At 46.1% G+C, this 23,428-nt stretch overlaps 1 protein-coding gene across 1 annotated transcript; it reads left to right on the top strand.

The window, feature by feature from the left end:
* The first annotated feature begins 18,136 nt into the window (after positions 1-18,136).
* Positions 18,137-19,593, top strand: LOC123169140 (expansin-like A4). Its single transcript, XM_044586991.1, has one exon. The coding sequence runs from the start codon at positions 18,206-18,208 to the stop codon at positions 19,133-19,135; it is 930 nt and encodes a 309-aa protein (XP_044442926.1). The 5' UTR covers positions 18,137-18,205; the 3' UTR covers positions 19,136-19,593.
* Positions 19,594-23,428: the final 3,835 nt, after the last annotated feature.

Genomic DNA, 23,428 nt, shown 5'->3' on the forward strand with positions numbered 1-23,428 from the left:
AAGTGGCCCCCCGGGGCTGGTGGACCCCCGGACCCCTTTCGGCACTCCCGGTACAATACCGATAAAGTGCGAAACTTTTCCGGCGACCAAAATAAGACTTCCCATATATAAATCTTTACCTCCGGACCATTCCGGAACTCCTCGTGACGTCCGGGATCTCATCCGAGACTCCGAACAACTTTCGGGTTACCGCATACTAATATCTCTACAACCCTAGCGTCACCGATCCTTAAGTGTGTAGACCCTACGGGTTCGGGAGACACGCAGACATGACCGAGACGACTCTCCGGTCAATAACCAACAGCGGGATCTGGATACCCATGTTGGCTCCCACATGCTCCTCGATGATCTCATCGGATGAACCACGATATCGAGGATTCAATCAATCCCGTATACAATTCCCTTTGTCTATCGGTATGTTACTTGCCCGAGATTCGATCGTCGGTATCCCGATACCTTGTTCAATCTCGTTACCGGCAAGTCTCTTTACTCGTTCCGTAACACATCATCCCGTGATCAACTCCTTGGTCACATTGTGCACATTATGATGATGTCCTACCGAGTGGGCCCAGAGATACCTCTCCGTTTACACGGAGTGACAAATCCCAGTCTCGATTCGTGCCAACCCAACAGACACTTTCGGAGATACCTGTAGTGCACCTTTATAGCCACCCAGTTACGTTGTGACGTTTGGTACACCCAAAGCATTCCTACGGTATCCGGTTGTTGCACAATCTCATGGTCTAAGGAACTGATACTTGACATTAGAAAAGCTCTGAGCAAACGAACTACACGATCTGTGCTAGGCTTAGGATTGGGTCTTGTCCATCACATCATTCTCCTAATGATGTGATCCCGTTATCAACGACATCCAATGTCCATGGTCAGGAAACCGTAACCATCTATTGATCAACGAGCTAGTCTCCTAGAGGCTTACTAGGGACATGGTGTTGTCTATGTATCCACACATGTATCTGAGTTTCCTATCAATACAATTCTAGCATGGATTATAAACGATTATCATGAACAAGGAAATATAATAATAACCTATTTATTATTGCCTCTAGGGCATATTTCCAACAGTCTCCCACTTGCACTAGAGTCAATAATCTAGTCCACATCACCATGTGATTAACACTCATAGGTCACATCACCATGTGACCAACATCCAAAGAGTTTACTAGAGTCAACAATCTAGTTCACATCTCTATGTGATTAACACTCAATGAGTTCTGGTTTGATCATGTTATGCTTGTGAGAGAGGTTATTTAGTCAACGGGTCTGAACCTTTCAGATCCGTGTGTGCTTTACGAATATCTATGTCATCTTGTGGATGCTACCACGCGCTATTTGGAGCCATTTCAAATAATTGCTCTACAATACGAATCCGGTTTACTACTCGAGTCATCCGGATTAGTGTCAAAGTTCGCATCGACGTAACCCTTTACGACGAACTCCCTTTCAGCTCCATAATCGAGAAAATTCCTTAGTCCACTAGGTACTAAGGATAAGTTCGACCGCTGTCATGTGATCCATTCCCGGATCACTATTGTACCCCTTGACCAACTCATGGCAAGGCACATTCCATGTGCGGTACACAACATAGCATACTGTAGAGCCTATGTCTGAAGCATAGGGGACGACCTTCGTCCTTTCTCTCTCTTCTGCTGTGGTCAGGTCTTGAGTCTTACTCAATACTCACACCTTGTAACACAGCCAAGAACTCCTTCTTTGCTGATCTATTTTGAACTCTTTCAAAAACATGTCAAGGTGTGCGTTCTTTGAAAGTATCATCGGGCGTCTTGATCTATCTCTATAGATCTTGATGCCCAATATGTAAGCAACTTTTATCCAGGTCTTCCTTTGAAAAACTCCTTTCAAACAACCCTTTATGCTTTCCAGAAATTTTACATCATTTCGGATCAACAATATGTCATTCACATATACTTATCAGAAATGTTGTAGCGCTCCCACTCACTTTATTGTAAATACAAGTTTCTAACAAACTCTGTATAAACCCAAAAACTTTGATCACTCCATCAAAGCGTATATTCTGACTCCGAGATGCTTGCTCTAATCCATGGAAGGATCGTTGGAGCTAGCATACCTTTTAGCATCCTTAGGATCGACAAAACCTTTCTGATTGTATCACATACAACCTTTCCTTACGAAAACTGGTAAGGAAACTTGTTTTGACATCCATCTGCCAGATTTCATAAATGCAGCTAATGCTAACATGATTCCGATGGACCTAAGCATCGCTACGGATGAGCAAATCTCATCGTAGTCAACTCCTTGAACTTGTGGAAATACTCTTTGCCACAAGTCGAGCTTCATAGACGGTAACATTACCGTCCACGTCCGTCTTCTTCTCAAAGTTCCATTTATCTCGGATTTCATGGCTTCTAACCATTTGTCGGAATATGGGCCCACCATCGCTTCTCCATAGCTCATAGGTTCATCATTGTCCAACAACATGACTTCCAAGACAGGATCACGTACTACTCTGAAGTATTACGCATCCTCGTCGTCCTACGAGGCTTGGTAGTGACTTGATCCGAAGTTTCATGATCACCATCATAAGCTTCCACTTCAATTGGTGTAGGTGCCACAGGAACAACTTCCTGTGCCCTGCTACACACTAGTTGAAGTGACGGTTCAATAACCTTATCAAGTCTCCACCATCCTCCTACTCAATTCTTTCGAGAGAAACTTTTCCTCGAGAAAGGACCTGTTTCTAGAAGCAATTACTTTTGCTTCCAGATCTGAAATAGGAGGTATACCCAACTGTTTTGGGTTTTCTATGAAGATGTATTTATCCGCTTTGGGTTCGAGCTTATCAGCTTGAAACTTTTTCACATAAGCATCGCAGCCCCAAACTTTTAAGAAACGACAACTTCGGTTTCTCTAAACGGTGTCGTCTCAACGGATTTGCGTGGTGCCCCTTTTAAAGTGAATGCGGTTGTCTCTAATGCCTAACCCATAAACGATAGTGGTAATTTGATAAGAGACATCATGGTATGCACCATATCCAATAGGGTGCAGCTATGATGTCCGGACACACCATCACACTATGGTGTTCCAGGCGGTATTAATTGTGAAACACTTTCCACAATGTCTAAATTGTGTGCCAAACTCGTAACTCAGTTACTCATCTCTATGATCATATCACAGACATTTTATCCTCTTGTCACGACGATCTTCAACTTCACTCTGAAATTACTTGAACCTTTCAATAATTCAGACTTGTGTTTCATCAAGTAAATACACTCAGTATCTACTCAAATCATCTGTGAAGTAAGTGTTGGAAATATGCCCTAGAGGCAATAATAAATTGGTTATTATTATATTTCCTTGTTCATGATAATCGTTTATTATCCATGCTAGAATTGTATTGATAGGAAACTCAGATACATGTGTGGATACATAGACAACACCATGTCCCTAGTAAGCCTCTAATTACTAGCTCGTGGATCAATAGATGGTTACGGTTTCCTGACCATGGACATTGGATGTCGTTGATAACGGGATCACATCATTAGGAGAATGATGTGATGGACAAGACCCAATCCTAAGCCTAGCACAAGATCGTGTAGTTCGTTTGCTCAGAGCTTTTTCTAATGTCAAGTATCAGTTCCTTAGACCATGAGATTGTGCAACTCCCGGATACCGTAGGAATGCTTTGGGTGTACCAAACGTCACAACGTAACTGGGTGGCTATAAAGGTGCACTACAGGTATCTCCGAAAGTGTCTGTTGGGTTGGCACGAATCGAGACTGGGATTTGTCACTCCGTGTAAACGGAGAGGTATCTCTGGGGCCACTCGGTAGGACATCATCATAATGTGCACAATGTGACGAAGGAGTTGATCACGGGATGATGTGTTACGGAATGAGTAAAGAGACTTGCCGGTAACGAGATTGAACAAGGTATCGGGATACCGACGATCGAATCTCGGGCAAGTAACATACCGATAGACAAAGGGAATTGTATACGGGATTGATTGAATCCTCGACATCGTGGTTCATCCGATGAGATCATCGAGGAGCATGTGGGAGCCAACATGGGTATCCAGATCCCGCTGTTGGTTATTGACCGGAGAGTCGTCTCGGTCATGTCTGCGTGTCTCCCGAACCCGTAGGGTCTACACACTTAAGGTTCGGTGACGCTAGGGTTATAGAGATATTAGTATGCGGTAACCCGAAAGTTGTTCGGAGTCCCGGATGAGATCCCGGAGGTCACGAGGAGTTCCGGAATGGTCCGGAGGTAAAGATTTATATATGGGAAGTCTTATTTTGGTCGCCGGAAAAGTTTCGCACTTTATCGGTATTGTACCGGGAGTGCCGAAAGGGGTCCGGGGGTCCACCAAGGGTTCCACCAGCCCCGGGGGGCCACATGGGCTGTGGGGGGGTGCGCCTTGGCCTATATGGGCCAAGGGAACCAGCCCCAAGAGGCCCATGCGCCAAGAGATAAGATAAAGGGAGAGTCCTAAAGGGGGAAGGCACATCCGAGGTGCCTTGGGGAGGATGGACTCCTCCCTGGCCGCACCCTTCCTTGGAGGAAGGGCCAAGGCTGCGCCCCCCCTCTCCCTTGGCCCTATATATAGTGGGGGGAAGGGAGGGCAGCAAACCTAAGCCCTGGCGCCTCCCTCTCCCTCCCGTGACACCTCTTCCTCCCCGCTTGCGCTTGGCGAAGCCCTGCCGGGATCCCGCTACTTCCACCACCACGCCGTCGTGCTGCTGGATCTCCATCAACCTCTCCTTCCCCCTTGCTGGATCAAGAAGGAGGAGACGTCGCTGCTCCGTACGTGTGTTGAACGCGGAGGTGCCGTCCGTTCGGCGCTAGGATCATCGGTGATTTGGATCACGACGAGTACGACTCCATCAACCCCGTTCTCTTGAACGCTTCCGCTCGCGATCTACAAGGGTATGTAGATGCACTCCCCTTCCCCTCGTTGCTAGATTACTCCATAGATTGATCTTGGTGATGCGTAGAAAATTTTGTATTTCTGCTACGTTACCCAACAGTAAGAACATAACGATATCCACTGCATGCCTCAGCACTCATTGGACTGCATACATCAAAATGTATTACTTCCAACAAGTTGCTCTCTTGTTCCATCTTACTGAAAATGAGGACTTTCAGTCATCTTGCCCATGTGGTATGATTTGCATGTCTCAAGTGATTCGAAATCAAGTGAGTCCAAACGATCCATCTACATGGAGTTTCTTCATGCATATATACCAATAGACATGGTTCGCATGTCTCAATCTTTTCAAAAAATGACTGAGTCCAAAGATCCATCTACATGGAGCTTCTTCATGCGTTCTATACCAATATGACTCAAATTGTAGTGCCACAAGTATGTGGTACTATCATTACTATCTTATATCTTTTGGCACGAACATGTGTATCACTGCGATCGAGATTCATTTTAGGTGCAAGACCATTGAAGGTATTATTCAAATAAACAGAGTAACCATTACTCTCCTTAAATGAATAACCGTATTGCGATAAACATAATCCAATCATGTTCAACACAAACACCAATCTCGTTGGTAGAGGGAGCATGCGATGCTTGATCACATCAACCTTGAAAACACTTCCAACACACATCATCATCTCACCTTTAGCTAGTCTCCATTTATTCCGCAGCTTTTATTTCGTGTTACTAACACTTAGCAACCGAACCGGTATCTAATACCCTGGTGCTGCTAGGAGTACTAGTAAAGTACACATTCATATAACGTATATCCAATATACTTCTGTCGACCTTGCCTGCCTTCTCATCTACCAAATATCTAGGGTAGTACTGCTTCAGTGACCGTTCCCCTCATTACAGAAGCACTTAGTCTCGGGTTTGGGTTCAACCTTGGGTTTCTTCACTAGAGCAGCAACTGACTTGCCGTTTAATGAAGTATCCCTTCTTGCCCTTGCCCTTCTAGAAACTAGTGGTTTTACTAACCATCAACAATTGATGCCCCTTCTTGATTTCTACTTTCGCGGTGTCAAACATCACGAGTTGCTCAAGGATCATCATATCTATCCCTGATATGTTATAGTTCATCACGAAGCTCTAATAGCTTGGTGGCAGTGACTATGGAGAACCATCACTATCTCATCTGGGAGATTAACTCCCACTCGATTCAAGTGATTGTAGTACTCAGACAATCTGAGCACATGCTCAACGATTGAGCTTTTCTCCCTTAGTTTGCAGGCTTAAGAAACTTGTCAGAGGTCTCATACCTCTTGACGTGGGCACTAGTCTGAAATCCCAATTTCAGTCTTCGGAACATCTCATATGTTCTACGACGTTTCAAAAACCGTCTCTTGTGCCACTATTCTAAACCGTTAGCATTACGCACTGAACTATGACGTAGTCATCAAAACGTGTATGTCAGATGTTTCGTAACATCTACAGACGACGCTGAGGTTCAGCACACCGAGCGGTGCATTAAGGACATAAGCCTTCTGTGCAGCAATGAGGACACTCCTCAATTTACGGACCCAGTCCGCATAATTGCTACTATTAACTTTCAACTAAATTTTCTCTAGGAACATATCTTAAACAGTAGAACTAAAGCGCAAGCTATGACATAATTTGCAAAGACCTTTTGACTATGTTCATGATAATTAAGTTCATATGATTAATGAATGAACTCCCACTCAGATAGACATCCCTCTAGTCATCTAAGTGATACATGATCCGAGTCAAACTAGGCCGTGTCCGATCATCACATGAGATGGACTAGTCATCATCGGTGAACATCTCCATGTTGATCGTATCTACTATACGACTCATGTTCGACCTTTCGGTCTCTTGTGTTCCGAGGCCATGTCTATACATGCTAGGCTCGTCAAGTCAACCTAAGTGTTTTGCATGTGTTCCGAGGCCATGTCTGTACATGCTAGGCTCGTCAACACCCGTTGTATTCGAACGTTAGAATCTATCACACCCGATCATCACGTGGTGCTTCGAAACAACGAACCTTCGCAACGGTGCACAGTTAGGGGGAACACTTCTCTTGAAATTTTAGTGAGGGATCATCTTATTTATGGTACCGTCGTTCTAAGAAAATAAGATGCATAACATGATAAACATCATATGCAATCAAAATAGTGACATGATATGGCCAATATCATTTTGCTCCTTTGATCTCCATCTTCGGGGCACCATGATCATCTTCGTCACCGGCATGACACCATGATCTCCATCATCATGATCTCCATCATTTTGTCTTCATGAAGTTGTCACGCCAACGATTACTTCTACTTCTATGGCTAACACACTTAGCAATAAAGTAAAGTAATTTACATGGCGTTATTCAATGACACGCAGGTCATACAAAAAATAAAGACAACTCCTATGGCTCCTGCCGGTTGTCATACTCATCGACATGCAAGTCGTGATTCCTATTACAAGAATATGATCAATCTCATACATCACATATATCATTCATCACATCTTCTGGCCATATCACATCACAAGGCACATGCTGCAAAAACAAGTTAGACGTCCTCTAATTGTTGTTGCAAGTTTTTACGTGGCTTGTATAGGTTTCTAGCAAGAACGTTTCTTACCTACGTAAGACCACAACGTGATATGCCAATTTCTATTTACCCTTCATAAGGACCCTTTTCATCGAATCCGTTCCGACTAAAGTGGGAGAGACAGACACCCGCTAGCCACCTTATGCAACTAGTGCATGTCAGTCGGTGGAACCTGTCTCACGTAAAAGTACGTGTAAGGTCGGTCCGGGCCGCTTCATCCCACAATGCCGCCGAAACAAGATAAGACTAGTAGCGGCAAGAAGAATTGGCAACATCTACGCCCACAACTACTTTGTGTTCTACTCGTGCATAGAAACTACGCATAGACCTAGCTCATGATGCCACTGTTGGGGAACGTAGCAGAAATTCAAAATTTTCTATGCATCACCAAGATCAATCTATGGAGTAATCTAGCAACGAGGGGAAGGGGAGTGCATCTACATACCCTTGTAGATCGCGAGCGGAAGCGTTCAAGAGAACGGGGTTGATGGAGTCGTACTCGTCGTGATCCAAATCACCGATGATCCTAGCGCCGAACGGACGGCACCTCCGCGTTCAACACACGTACGGAGCAGCGACGTCTCCTCCTTCTTGATCCAACAAGGGGGGAGGAGAGGTTGATGGAGATCCAGCAGCACGACGGCGTGGTGGTGGAAGTAGCGGGATCCCGGCAGGGCTTCACCAAGCGCAAGCGGAGAGGAAGAGGTGTCACGGGAGGGAGAGGGAGGCGCCAGGGCTTAGATGTTGCTGCCCTCCCCCCCCACTATATATAGCGCCAAGGGAGAGGGGGGGCGCAGCCTTGGCCCTTCCTCCAAGGAAGGGTGCGGCCAGGGAGGAGTCCTTCCTCCCCAAGGCACCTCAGAGGTGCCTTCCCCCTTTAGGACTCTCCGTGTTTCTTATCTCTTGGTGCATGGGCCTCTTGGGGCTGGTGCCCTTGGCCCATATAGGCCAAGGCGCACCCCCCTACAGCCGATGTGGCCCCCCGGGGCTGGTGGACCCCCTTGGTGGACCCCCGGACCCCTTTCGGCACTCCCGGTACAATACCGATAAAGTGCGAAACTTTTCCGGCGACCAAAATAAGACTTCCCATATATAAATGTTTACCTCCGGACCATTCCGGAACTCCTCGTGACGTCCGGGATCTCATCCGGGACTCCGAACAACTTTTGGGTTACCGCATACTAATATCTCTACAACCCTAGCGTCACCGATCCTTAAGTGTGTAGACCCTACGGGTTCGGGAGACACGCAGACATGACCCAGACGACTCTCCGGTCAATAACCAACAGCGGGATCTGGATACCCATGTTGGCTCCCACATGCTCCTCGATGATCTCATCGGATGAACCACGATATCGAGGATTCAATCAATCCCGTATACAATTCCCTTTGTCTATCGGTATGTTACTTGCCCGAGATTCGATCGTCGGTATCCCGATACCTTGTTCAATCTTGTTACCGGCAAGTCTCTTTACTCGTTCCGTAACACATCATCCCGTGATCAACTCCTTGGTCACATTGTGCACATTATGATGATGTCCTACCGAGTGGGCCCAGAGATACCTCTCCGTTTACACGGAGTGACAAATCCCAGTCTCGATTCGTGCCAACCCAACAGACACTTTCGGAGATACCTGTAGTGCACCTTTATAGCCACCCAGTTACGTTGTGACGTTTGGTACACCCAAAGCATTCCTACGGTATCCGGGAGTTGCACAATCTCATGGTCTAAGGAACTGATACATGACATTAGAAAAGCTCTGGGCAAACGAACTACACGATCTGTGCTAGGCTTAGGATTGGGTCTTGTCCATCACATCATTCTCCTAATGATGTGATCCCGTTATCAACGACATCCAATGTCCATGGTCAGGAAACCGTAACCATCTATTGATCAACGAGCTAGTCTCCTAGAGGCTTACTAGGGACATGGTGTTGTCTATGTATCCACACATGTATCTGAGTTTCCTATCAATACAATTCTAGCATGGATTATAAACGATTATCATGAACAAGGAAATATAATAATAACCTAGTTATTATTGCCTCTAGGGCATATTTCCAACATGATAGGACCTCTGGATCGGTTAGGCTAGATATTCCGGTAGTTCTTACCTTCTGCTTGTGGCTTGAGGAGCCACCGGTGCCGGCCATTGTGACGGTGGCCGGTGATGATGGCAGATCGTGGGTGAAGTGGTGACGGCGCTTCCCGTCAGCACTGCACTAACCCTAGATCGGTAGGGATGTAGGTGGGGTGTACGGCGTTGCGACGAACCTCGTTCCGCGAGCCGCCGTCCCCCACCTCTTTATATAGTGCAGGTGACAGGGGCCCGTCACCCATAGTGGGCTGAGCGCCCCCGATCAGGGCGCGGATCTAAGGGCCCGGTGGGCCGTTGGGCCCACACGGTGGAGATCATCCTAACATTCTCCCCCTTGATCTCAACTTTTACTTTTGACCTTTATACTTTGAAATAACTCTTTTCAAAGTACTTGTTCCATCACAGATTTGCATGTAGAGCATGTCTCATCATCACGGTTCATTCCTGATAGAATCAACACCTACAACACACTCCTCTGTTTTGAAACAGATTCTTTAACCTTGGGCCCTTTTATTGTCCGGAAATCTTAGACTATACCATAAAACCCATGTCGACTGTGTGTTCTCCGAACACACTGGGCGGCAAGCCTTTAATAAGCAGATCTGCAAACACTCGGCTGTTGCTTTTATGCTTCAAGCATTTCTACATGATTCCGGATTTTCTCCTTTACAACGCATAACTCTGTGTCAGTGTGTTTGGCATCAACTCTTGACTCGTTGTCATAGGAGCGACAAACTTAAAAATGGTTATCGCTGTTGTCAACCATTATCAATTCCGGGTACTTGTTTCTTTAACCTTTTTGCCTGTCCCTCAGCCTCATATCATGTTGTACATTATCTTTACATCATATTAATGATAATTGATTCATTCTTTAGGAGTTTTTCCACACAAAAACTCCAAGTGTGAAAGTCAGCGACAATTGTGGATTTCGCTGTATATTTCACGAGTCCTGTCTTTGTACTCACAATCTTTTGAGAGCACTTATTTCTTTCAGCATGAGGCCGATATCCTTGACTCCATTCCAGTGATCTATATCTGGACTGGACATTACCAAAACAACCCGGTTACGTGAACTATGTCACGGTAATGTTACACTTTTGCATTCATAAAGCTTCCAACAGCTGAAGCATATGGTACCATATTCATTTGGTCTATTTCACATTGACTCTTGGAACACTAAAGTTCCCAAAATCATTACCCTTTACTATAAGAACAGGCGTAGGTTTTCTCGCATGCATACTTTAGAAACTTTCCTTAGCATGCCCATGCGACACACCTAATACCCCTTTTATTCTTTTCTCGGTGAATCTCGATCCTTATAACGAGAGACATTCTTTTAAACTTTTGAGGACAAGAACTTCTTTTCCTCTTGCAGTCGAATTAACATCACTACTAACAAGCATAATGTTATCCGCATGTACAAGATATAGGAAATGAAATTCCCATTCTATAACTTTATACAAACACAATTGTCCTCTCATTTTCTTTAACCCAAAACAACATTTGATTGCTTTAGTCCATAAAAGACTTCTTCAGGCAGTATCCCCTGTGTTCTTTACTTTCATCTGATGTAACTCAGATCATAATATCTTTCATCTGATGTAACTCAGATCATGATGTGCTACCAACACACATTGTAATCTATTCAGTGTAAAATGCGCAAAAAACCTTTATTTTAGTCGTGTTTTACACCTTTACATATTTCCTTTGGAGTCACATTGTCCTTGTAGACTTTTTACAGCCTACTGTTTTGGCTCCATTGGAAATTACTCATGAGTCCCGAACATCGTCAGAATTCACCAATTTCATTTCATCTCACATAGTCTCTTATCATTTAGATAAGCAGACACTTCTCAAAACTCGATTGAGCGCTTTAAATGAGGTGGGATCAACCTCCATTTAAATTTCACTACCATAGACTTTGTAGTAATCAGAAGTATCTGATTTTCTCATTCCTTGAGACCATCTGTGTCTCAGGTACTGGCACTTCTTTCATATGGGGCTGTTGTTGCTCTGTCATTGCCAAGAGGCAAATTAATTGTAGTCTTTCACTTCCAAGAGGCAATAGGTTTTACAGGACCTGTATCACAAGATCCATGTTTACTCATTCCTCCTTTATGGAGCTAACAACAGGTGTTGTATAAGTCATACAACATGCACCCCAGATACAATCTACTCGAGTCTTAGGTATTTTCATACCATGCTCCCCCAGATTACTCCATCTTTACTAAAAAATGGCGTATCTTTAAACTTTATTATTTGGGTTTATACTGTTAAAACTTTCTTCTTTATGGCACTTTAAGCACCGTCTTAGTATTCCTTAGTCTGCTTCCGGAACTGTAAAAGATCCAGGAATACATCTATTTCTTTTCTTTAGGGGTATTATTATGATCATCGTACTCCCCCAGATGATCACATTCTTCATTAATGGATATCTCATATTTCTTTCTCCCCCTCGAAATGTGGCAAGAACTTTTCTGCCACAATTTCGAAAAACCATTCACAACTCTTGTGAATTGAGGAAACTTTGAGTATCTACTTCATGTATCTGATTACTTCATATGTAATGAAGTTATCTATTAACGGTATGGGAGTACTTTTTCCTTATTCCTCATTCCATTTCGGAAACTTAAAATAGTTCTTTATCATTAGTACTTTTGCAAGTCACACTTGCATATCATTCTTATCTTTAGGTTCGTCTGTAACTTTTATTCTCTTTGGATTTATTGAGTGCTTAATGACCGTTGCACATAAGGTGTACGGTCGATACGAGGAAAGCATAATAGCTACTCCATACTTTTCTCCCAGAGTGGGGCACATTAAACGCACATGAGTCATCATATCTTTCTCCTGTCACACAGGATAAGTCTTAGCCAAAATTTCTCCTGACGTATAAGATTTTTGACATAATACTATGTCAACTTTACCCAGTTACGCAGGTATTTTCCCAGACTTTCCCCGCCATGCGGGTTTTATCATAATCCTCTTTTCCCGCTATGCGGGTAATTCCTTGTAAGGAACATAAATGCCAGAATTGGCTCTTTTGACTGCATATGCAATCATGAAATTCAGAAATAAATCCGAACGCTCTTTGACACACATGCTTAATCCGACGTTGGTCCAATTAAACACGCATGTTGCTTCTTTCATCTCAAATCGTGTTGACTGAAAAATCTTCTTCATATAGAATACATGAAAGACATTCGTCAACCAAGACTCTCAATGATCTATTTGTTTTCTTTTCTTGGATTAATATCCAAGAATTCTTTTCTTTTGAAGCCATGCTTTAGAGAGAACATACTCCCTCACGTTATGACCTTTCTTGGTCATCTTTCGGGTAACAAGTACCCAGCCATTCGCTTTCACAAATGAAAGCATGGAAAACTTTTAGTCTGAGAAAACTTAGCCAATAATCAACAATAATGAGCATAAAAAATAACCCTACGTTGGTCTGGTTAAAAAATATGCACATTAACCTTTTTTTTAAAAAACTTTCTTTTTATACTCTAAATCACCGTTGTGGTAGAATTAGAATAAAACTCGTTCTTCTACTTTAATTCCATATCACCGTTGGGCGGAAATGGAAATAATGCATATAACTCATAAACAATGTGATGATAGTATTTCTATTAAACAACTTTGCTAAGAAATAATCATCATCATCAACTTTATTGCAGCGGAAAACTTTTAATATACATTTCTCAATCTTTATCAAATGCTCTGAAAATGGGTCACTTTGATACAAAAATTATCAGAGATTTAAGCTTGGAACATAAGACTCATAGAATTATAGTACTGTTATCATCAACATTGGTCAGAAAATAACAATACCATATTTTAACTTTAAAAGAAATATCTTTCTTTTATCATAACAGAAACTATCTGCATCTTATTTCACCTGCATCTTATTTCACCCACAGGGGAAAAACAATGCTAAGAACAGTTCTTCCAATTAAATTTTCCCGTTGGTTCCAATTTAATTGGAGGATAAAACTTTTACTTTGCAGCGGAAACTTTACAATATTCTATTCAAAAACAATTCTGTGCTCTTTTACTCTCTAAGAAATTTTAACCGGTTGGTTCAAAAATGCATTAGAGAAGCAACAATTTAATCTTTTACTTTAGTTCTATTCAGTTATGAAAGAGCACTTATTTTTATTTGCAGCGGAAAAACATGAATAAAAAATTCACGAACTTTTTACTTTTTACAGAAACTTTTCTACGACCGAATACAAAATCATGAACTTTTATTTTTGGTTCTACAGGAACTTTTACTTTGTAAAATACATAAACTTTTCTTTTTGGAATTTTTTCTATTCTCTGAGAAAACAAAAAAAAATAACTGCAGCAGAGCCCGCGGCCTGGCCTGCACTCCGCTCGCGGCTGTGGCCTCGGCCCAACAACCAGCCCGCGCGCGCCGCAGCGGAAGGAGCCGGCCCACGGCCTGGCCTGCGCGCCGCCCGCGGCGGCTGGCGGCCTCGCCCAGCGCGCCTGTAACGGCTGGCGGCCTCGGCCCAGCGCGCCCGCGGCGGCTGGCGGCCTCAGCCCAGCGCGCCCGCGGCGGCTGGCGGCCTCCCTCTCTTTCGGCCCAGTGGCCCAGGGCGGGGCTAGGGTTTCAATCCTGGCCGTCCGTGTAGATCCGACGGCCACGCGCGCAGTTCGCTCGATCAAAACCAAGAGTCCGACCCAGTCCAACCCTAGCGCCCCACTCTTTCTCTCGTCGCGCCGCTCGCGTCTCTCTCGACCATCTCTCCCGCACGACGCGGCTCTCTCTGGACACCGGCCAGCTGCCGACGGCGACGTACGCCCCCGTGCCGCGGGTGCCTCTGCACTTTCCCTTCCCTATGCGCCGCGCGAGCCCCTTTCTACTCTCGCTCGCGCACCTTCTTTGTCCCGCGCGACGGCGGAAAAGAGGGCTTCGCCCCGGTCGCCGGCGACGGTGTCGAACGCCACCGCGCCGCGCCAGGGCTCGGGCGACGGCGACGTCCACCGCGCCGTGCCGCGGCTCCGTTTTCTTTTTTCCTTTTCCCATCCTCTTCTCCCCATCCACCGAATCCAGTGGCAGAGAGAGGCGAGTGAGGCGCGACGGAGCTGTTCCCTGCTCCCCTATGCGTCCGGCGACGATCTGTAGCGCCGTTGCCTCCCCTTCGCCGGTGACGCGTTTCCCTTAGCGGAAGCGCTCCGCCGTCGAACGGCGTGGCTGCTGTGCCCTTTGCCCCTTTCGGGGTTGTTCTTCGTCCGAACGGCTCGGCTTGCCGATGCCCGTTCGGATCGAGAGGAACTGGCGCGGCCATGACGGAGGCGCTCTTTGCCGGCGGGCCCAAGGCCCTTTCCGGTGAACTTTTTGTTGTTCTTTTTGTTTGCTTTTCTCTGCCCTGATAGGGTTCTTTGGGGAGGGAAAAACTATTGCTTTGATTTCTTTCTTCCGAAAACAACTAGCCCGATCTGGCTGATACCATTGATAGGACCTCTGGATCGGTTAGGCTAGATATTCCGGTAGTTCTTACCTTCTGCTTGTGGCTTGAGGAGCCACCGGTGCCGGCCATTGTGACGGTGGCCGGTGATGATGGCAGATCGTGGGTGAAGTGGTGACGGCGCTTCCCGTCAGCACTGCACTAACCCTAGATCGGTAGGGATGTAGGTGGGGTGTACGGCGTTGCGACGAACCTCGTTCGCGAGCCGCCGTCCCCCACCTCTTTATATAGTGCAGGTGACAGGGGCCCGTCACCCATAGTGGGCTGAGCGCCCCCGATCAGGGCGCTGATCTAAGGGCCCGGTGGGCCGTTGGGCCCACACGATGGAGATCATCCTAACAAATCCGTCCCAACTCACAAGTAGTTTTCTTTTCAACTAGTTTAGATTGCTTATCCCATGTGTCACGTGGTAACTCATTAGTGTTCAGGCAGCAAGTGTGGTGGGCTAGTCGTACATATGGTGCGCCCTCCATGACACCATGGGAATGCCAGTGCTTGTGCGAGGACGTTAGTGGCCAGTTGCATGCACCCGAGACCGATCATTGCCGTGCATTTCTTCTCTGAATGGGACGTGCACAGAGACACAGTGGGTGGGTGAGCGGGTGAGCGAGACGGGCGCCGGCCAAATCAAGCTCATCGCGCGTCCCGGCCGGCCTGCCGGCGGGGTCCAAATCCCAAGATACCTCGCGCCCATGCATATCGTTGAACATCATTGTAAGTGTACGTATCGACACTAGTAGTAGACCACTAACGTACCGTGCATTCAAGTAGCAAGTACTCCTATACTCTTCGGGGATCAAATCTGCCGGGACCGATATCTGCAGCTAGCGCCAGCGTCAGAATACTATACAGCCTCTCGATTGAGCATTGCATTTTTTTTTCAAACACAGCTACGGGATCTCCAATTCTCCGCGCAAATGATCCAAATTAATCTCATTGGTTTTTTTCTTTGAAAAAGACGTATACGCACATTCATTCTTATGAACACACACACAAACCTTATACCTATAAGCACATCCGAAAGACTCAGCCGGCAGATTTTTAGATTGACACAGTCGCACAAGCATCTCCTAGCCGATTGACACATCATACCCGTGAAATAATAGCGCCGGAGAGCCTGAAATAAATTAATAAAACATGCGATCATCCATATCAAGTCTAAAACTCAAATTTGGATTGGTCGGTTTTATCACAAGAAACCTAACCATCTAAGATTCCCCGAAAAAACATCAGAAATGTTAAAAAAACTGAGATTGATTATTTCTCAGCGAATGCCCAAAATTGTCATGTGAAAATAGATAAAATTATCATGCTGTTATAAGCAGGGATTTGCCATCCTCCAAAGCAAAAATTGCCAAGTAGGAGTAGAACAAAAAAGGGTAGAAAATTGCACAAAATTTTTCATGCATGCGACCGACGGCCCAAAGGGCGTTCCCTGAGATTGCTTAGAAGTCCGCATTCGCTGGTTAGTGGCATCGAAAAACATCTAAGCCAGGCTTAGCTTAGAGCTCTAACTGAATAGTTAGCACGTGGATTACATGCAACAGAGGTTCATGGCAGGCACGAACGTCGATTCTGACGATCTGATCTACTCCTGCTTCCAGCTTAACTCGGTCGATCTATTCATCTCTTGTTTTTTTTTTCGAAACGGAGGCAAAAGTTTTGCCTCATCGATTAATTAAGAAGAAGAGAATTGTCCAGTTAATATTCATCTCTTGTTAATGCAGCTGTGAAGATCTTCCTTGGTTGATTAATCAACAATTGTTTTAGTAGTAAACTGAAGTTCGAGTTCAATACGTGCGTACAGATGTTGTGCAATAATACATTCATCTCTTGTTAATGCAGCTGTGAAGATCTTCCTTGGTTTATTAATCAACAGTTGTTCTAGTTACACTGAAATCCGATCGCGAGTTCAATAATACATGCCGTCGCCGATGATTCCCGGCCTGCTCATCCTTCATTTCCACAACGTACGTCCCCCCATCCAACCAGCGGTGTTGCGGCACTTCTGCGGCCCGTGTGTGCCCCCCATTCAACCAGCAGTGTTGCGGCACTTCTGCAGCCCGTGTGTGCGCATATGTACGTACGTACTTTCTCCGTCCTATAATATAAGAGCGTTTGGTCCTTAGGTGCCCGCCGTTCACATGTGCTAAATAAGACACCCCTTAGTTTGGCCCTCCAGCTTCCCGTGACAATGGATCGCTACCTTACCTGTTTTGTCCTTACCGTGCTTAGTAGGCGTTTCTGCTGAACTTTCAAAAAAGAAAATATAGTACTATATTCAATGGTTCGGACAAGATGTACTTATAATACTTGCCTCATGTATTTATAAATGCTACTCCCTCCATAATAAAATATAAGACGTTTTTTATGCCTTATGCAAAATTAGAAAAACATCTTACACTTACATTTTTATACAGAGCTAGTAGCTCTTAGCTGTATCTATTATGGATGACAATAAAACTGCATCTACTATTCCATCCGCCCCATAATATAAGATCGTGTAATTTGCAAGCTAAAATTATTTTATATTATGGGACAGAGAGAGTATCTCCTAATTAATTACTAAACTGATCTCCCGTTTCATTTTATATATGTGATTATTATTAATTTTCTCTTGTGATTATAGAAGTTCTCGTACGTGCAAACTTCAAAAAATAAATTGAAAAGGGGAAACAAGTACTTTTTTGTCTCTCATCCCATACCTTTAAAGTTTTATCTGAAATTATGGTACAATGTTTTGAGATTTCACATAAAATGAAGTCTAGTGCAATTTAACATGAAATTGCAATTATTTTTCTCGTGCATCGTATGGACATACAATGTCATATTTTTATATTTTTTCAGATACCATGGACACGATCGAGAGGCCATACAATTTGCACGTACACGGTTGGTTATACGTACTAGTCTAAATAAAATGGCGGGCCAGCTTTTGTACAGCGACAGCCACATCCATCCATCTATATATCGTATGTATGTACTATGTCCTAACCAGACGAGACTAATTAAACAGCAACGTTAATTTCCATAGCTAGCTATCTTCTCCATTCTTCATCTAACCCGGCCGTCGCGTCGACCATGGCCGCCGCCGTTGCATTTGCCCACCTTCTCCTTTTCCTCGTCTTGGTGTCCCCTGCGGCCTGCTATTCTGCTAGTCCACCGTATCGCTGCGACTGGTGCCCTCGGCGGTCCACCGCCTCCCTCCTGCCTCCCGACGCCGCCGACGCCACCCTCACCGGCGCCGCGTGCGGGTACGGTGGCCTGGCGGCGGCGGCTGACCTTGCCGACGGGGGATTCCACATTGCGGCCGTGAGTGCTGGATTCTTCCGCCGCGGCCGGGCCTGCAGCGCATGCTACCAGCTGAGGTGCAGGGGCCGGAGCGCGTGCGCGAAGGACGGCGTCAAGGTCGTCGTCGTCGCCGACGTGCCGGAGACGAACAGCACAGGCAGGGGCGGGCGGTTCATGCTCAACAAGGAAGCCTTCGCCGCCTTGACTACTGCTCGTGGCGGTGGTCAGCTCGCGAGCTTGGTGGACGCGGCAGTCGACGTCGACTTCAGGAAGATACCTTGCGCCTACAAAGGCAAGAACCTGGCGGTGAGGGTGGAGGAGACGAGCAGCAGGGACAAGGGCCACCTCGCCGTCAGGTTCCTCTACCAGGGCGGCCAGACCGACATCGTCGCCGTCGAGGTGGCGCGGGCGGAAATTCCTGGTGCCACGATCCAGAGTGCCACCGCGCCGTCGCCGGCAACATGGCAGTACATGACGCGGCGCGAGGGGTCGCCGGGGGTGTGGCACACGTCGCGCGTGCCAGCCGGCCCGCTGCGGCTCCGGCTCGTCGTGACCGCAGGCTCCGGCGGCAAGTGGCTTCGAACCGAGGGTGTAGTGCTCCCCGCGGAGTGGCAGGCCGGCGCGGTCTACGACACTGGGCTGCGCGTCACCGACGTCGCCGCAAGCACCTGCGGCGGCGCCTCCTGCTCCGCCTCCGGAGACGATGACGAGGAGGAGTAGGAGCTCAGATGACAAGCACGCTCCCATCCATCCAGGATCGTGGTGACCATGGTTCGTCGGAGCCGGCCTACACGCCACCGGCCGGCCGCCGGGAAGGTCGATGCTGCTGCATGCATGTACACCGTACACTACAGATATTGTGTGCGTGTTCCTGCATGCACCAAGAAGAAACGCAGAAAGGGACATAACAGCAGAAAAGACCCCCAAAGAAGGAAAATGTACAAAGATCGCCTCATCGCCTGATCTTCTTCACTCCGTGACGGGCGGCCGTTAACCACACTAGCAAGTTGCTGGTGCATATTATCAAGTATTTTGGTGGGCTAAAGATGATAGAGGCACACACTTCAGATCCTATCATTGTCATTGTACTCATGCATGGACTAGTACATGAGTGTGAGGTTGATCTATCGGCAGCTAGTCTAATCTCTACTGTCTCATCATAGGTATATCCCAGCCGGCCGGAGGGTTTTTAGGAATTTGGAGATGCCTTGCATCCGCTTATCAAGTGTGTTGTGTGCATTGCATGGCATTGTCTTACGCTTCTTTTCCGTCCTCCCTTCCCATCCCATTTTTTTAAACCACCCCCATATATTATTTAATTAAAAAACATTCATACAACCATCCGTTACAACTTTATCCACAGATGGCGGAACACTATTAAGAATCACACTATCAGACCTATTATCAAAACTAAACTTTGCAATCTCGTGCGCCATCTTATTGGCCCTTCTGTTAATCTTGGATATCTTAAAATTTATCATCACCCTGAAAATGCTCAATGCTTTCATCTTAAAATCAACTAGGGGAGACCAGCCCAAATAATCATTTTCAAGAAAACAAAGATGGGATGGGGATCTGTTTTATCCTCATCTCATCTTTATTCTCGGTTTTGACAAAATTTTCCATCTTTTTTTCTCCAAAACTGATTCAACTCCCCATGCTTGTCTCTTTAAATTTTGTGTGTGAAAAACTTTCAATCTATTCATCTTCAATCATGACAATACAAAGAACACCAGAGATAATGAAATTACAACCAAATTCATGGACTACCTAGGAACTAAGTACATGTGCCTCCATCACAGCGCACATGCAACACCTTTTCAATACTTCGCTTGCGCGGGGGGGGGGGGGGGGGGGGGGGGGGGGGTGTGCCTACGGAGCGTAACCCAAGATAGCGGTGAAGCTTAATCATCACAAGAAACTGCATCAATGTGCGGTTTCCAATTCATCACCGTATTTTGCATAAATGCATGTTAGATATATAATTATTATTGGACAATTAGTTTCTAATTGGCACATTGATTACACGCACTAGTAGATGATATGGGTACTAAACTTCTCCTGAATATCTAATTTTCAAATGGAGGGCCTCTCTCGTGATTTAAAATGTTGCCATGTTGTGTTGTGCTGCCATCCTTGCAATGGCCCAACATGTGCAACTATTGCTGACAAACACCTCTGTACAAGTTTGGGTTTGATATTTCTTATTCAGGGAAAAAAATTAAATCATCGGTCATTAGCAAACTGCTTCAAATGATGATTTGGTCGTCATCAAACTGTTTGAAATGATGATTTGGTACAATCAATCAGGGAGATCTGTTCTCCAACTGCCTTGCTAAGTTCATTTAAGCCAGTTTTTACAAGCGAGATTAGATATAATCATATAAGACGACATTATTATCATGGCAGGCACGTCGTACTTAGAATTGTCTATTTGTAGGCACATACATATGGCTATATTATATAATATATATAATGCTATGCCTATGGTACGTGCTTCATGATTCTGATTCCATCACGGCGCCATTGACCAATACACCAGAAACCGGCTAGCTAGTGCATATGAGTGGCCATCACACTTGACTTGAGATCACTGTCATTTTAGACGCATGCATGCATGGACACAGAGTGGGTGGGTGAGCTAAGAGATCGGGCTAATCATCACAAGAAACTGCAACTATGTGCGTAGCTGCTAAGCAATCATTGTGTTTGCATAATTGCGAGTCGACCAAATCCAACAACTGCGCCTTCAATTTAGTAGTACCATATGAATATTTATAGCTTGAAGCATTCCATAGTTGTCCAAATTGCTGCTTTAAATATTGACGGATAGAATATGAAGCTGGGTTCAAATCTGCCAGGAGGAGCAGTATCAATGCAGCCATAGTTGTATTATTTTCAAATAGATGACATACACCAACAAAATATGCGATTGCACACAGTTTCAGCGACAACATATTTAAAATCAGGGAGATTTTGTTCTCCAGCTGCATGCCTGAAAAATATAATTGCATTAGTACTATAGTTTCTAATTGGCACTTGGATTCTTGTTGATCCGTCCACTTCCAACTTTGATTGATTAGTTCGTTGTGTTTCAACTTGCAAGATCTTTCTCATGGCAGCTGTTGTAACTAAAGTTCAAAGTGATACGATGTCTCATTACAACCTTTAGCATTTGTGATGTGTCTCCCTCTGCATGCATGAATGTATAGTACACATAAATATTACAGTTAACTGACCAGCGATGACATGAAGGAACAAACACCGATCTCAAAGTAGGGACTAAGTGGTCTGAAATTTTCTTTTGGGTAAGTCAAGTTCCTGGACCTTTGGGTTAAGATCCAACATGATGTTTTTCTTTGTACTTGCTTAACCTTTCACCCTCCCTGAATCCCCTCCTCGCCTCTAGCTCCCCGCTCCGGCTCGTTCCTAGCTCTGCCTCGTCTGTGTCCTCGCGCCTCGTTGCCACTTGCCACGAAGCATGGCGCCACCAGACCGTCAAGAAAGGCCCCTCGTATGCGAGTGCATGATTGGAAATGATGTGGTTGCTCGCCTCTGAATTTAGCTTCAAATCACGGGAGTTGGAATATGCGGACGGCGAGCAGCACCATCAGTAAGGCCTTGAAGGAGACGAGCAGCGACAGATTCTGCTTCAGCGTGCGGAGCGCGGGTCGGATGCGCGCGTCAGCCACGCCACCGACGTAGAGCCCGTCATAGAACGAGTGGTGCAAGTCGAAGAAGATGGGCCGGTACGCAGCCACCTCGGCAACGCGGGCGATGGCCGACTGGGCCGCCGCACGGGCATGTCAAAGTGGCAGCACGGTGCGGCGAGGAGCCGACTCGTGGCAGTCGGTGAGGTGTACGTCCCGCCGCCTACGTAGAAGAAGCAGAGCGACTTGTCGAGCACCTGGATGTGGCTAGGGATGTAGTGGAGCGTGTTGAGCCGGACGTAGAGGCGCTGCGTGCCCCGACTGGTGGACAGTGAGGCCGAGATCACCGAGTATACCCTTGTGTGCTTTTTTGCCACGCACGAGACGAACTCGATTCCCATCTCTCGTCGCACGGCAGTCGACGGCGACCCTCCGGTGGCAGGCAACGGCGATGCTCCTCTACGCGCAGCGGGAAAGTGCTCGCGCCAGCTAGCCGACTGGCTGCAGCAACGTGCAGCGGCGGGGAGCAGCAGTAAAGGCGGCGGCGCCCAGGTCCATGCCAAGGCTGAACCCAGCGGGTAGCGGCGCCTAGGTGGAGCCGGGCAGGAAGCTCTCATCTGTTATCTGGGCGTTGAGGTGGCGCCCAGGTCGTATCCCGTCTTGCTTCGAGGCTGCCGTAGTTGGCCTGCTCACCACCGTCCACTACCTCTCTGGCAGCACGGATATGAAAGAACTCCGCGGCCATGAACGCCAACTGGAGCAGCATACTTGGTTGACTCATGTGTGTCGTGCGTGCTTGATTCATGCCGACGCGTGATGTGCATGCTTGATGTGTGTGTGTGTGTGCTCTGTGTGTGCTCAATAGCAATCAGCAATGGGAAGCACCAGCAAGTTGCGGTGGCAGCAGGCACTATCAAGGGCCGATGGCCGCAGGATGTCACGGGCTTTCTCCGACGTGAGTAGCCCATGTGATACGTCTCCAACGTATCTATTTTTTCAAACACTTTTGCTTTTATTTTGGACTCTAACTTGCATGATTTGAATGAAAATAACCTGGACTAACGTTGTTTTCAGCAGAATTGCCATGGTGTTATTTTTGTGCAGAAATAAAAGTTTTCGGAATGACCTGAAAATTTAAGGAGACACATTTTGGAATTAATAAAACATACTGGCGAAAGAATCAACATCAGGGGCCCACACCCTATCCACGAGGGTGCAGGGCGCACGCCCCCTGCCTCGTGGGCCCCCTGGGATTCCACCGACCTCAACCCCAACTCCATATATTCACATTCGGGGAGAAAAAAATCAGAGAGAAGGATTCATCACGTTTTACGATACGGAGCCACCGCCAAGTCCTAATCTT

Source organism: Triticum aestivum, chromosome 7D (genome assembly GCF_018294505.1).
Source record: "Triticum aestivum cultivar Chinese Spring chromosome 7D, IWGSC CS RefSeq v2.1, whole genome shotgun sequence".
Lineage (NCBI taxonomy): Eukaryota > Viridiplantae > Streptophyta > Magnoliopsida > Poales > Poaceae > Triticum > Triticum aestivum.

Bases quoted from the DNA above. Each gene is read 5' to 3' on its own strand.
- LOC123169140 (XM_044586991.1), top strand. From the start codon at position 18,206: ATGGCCGCCGCCGTTGCATTTGCCCACCTTCTCCTTTTCCTCGTCTTG.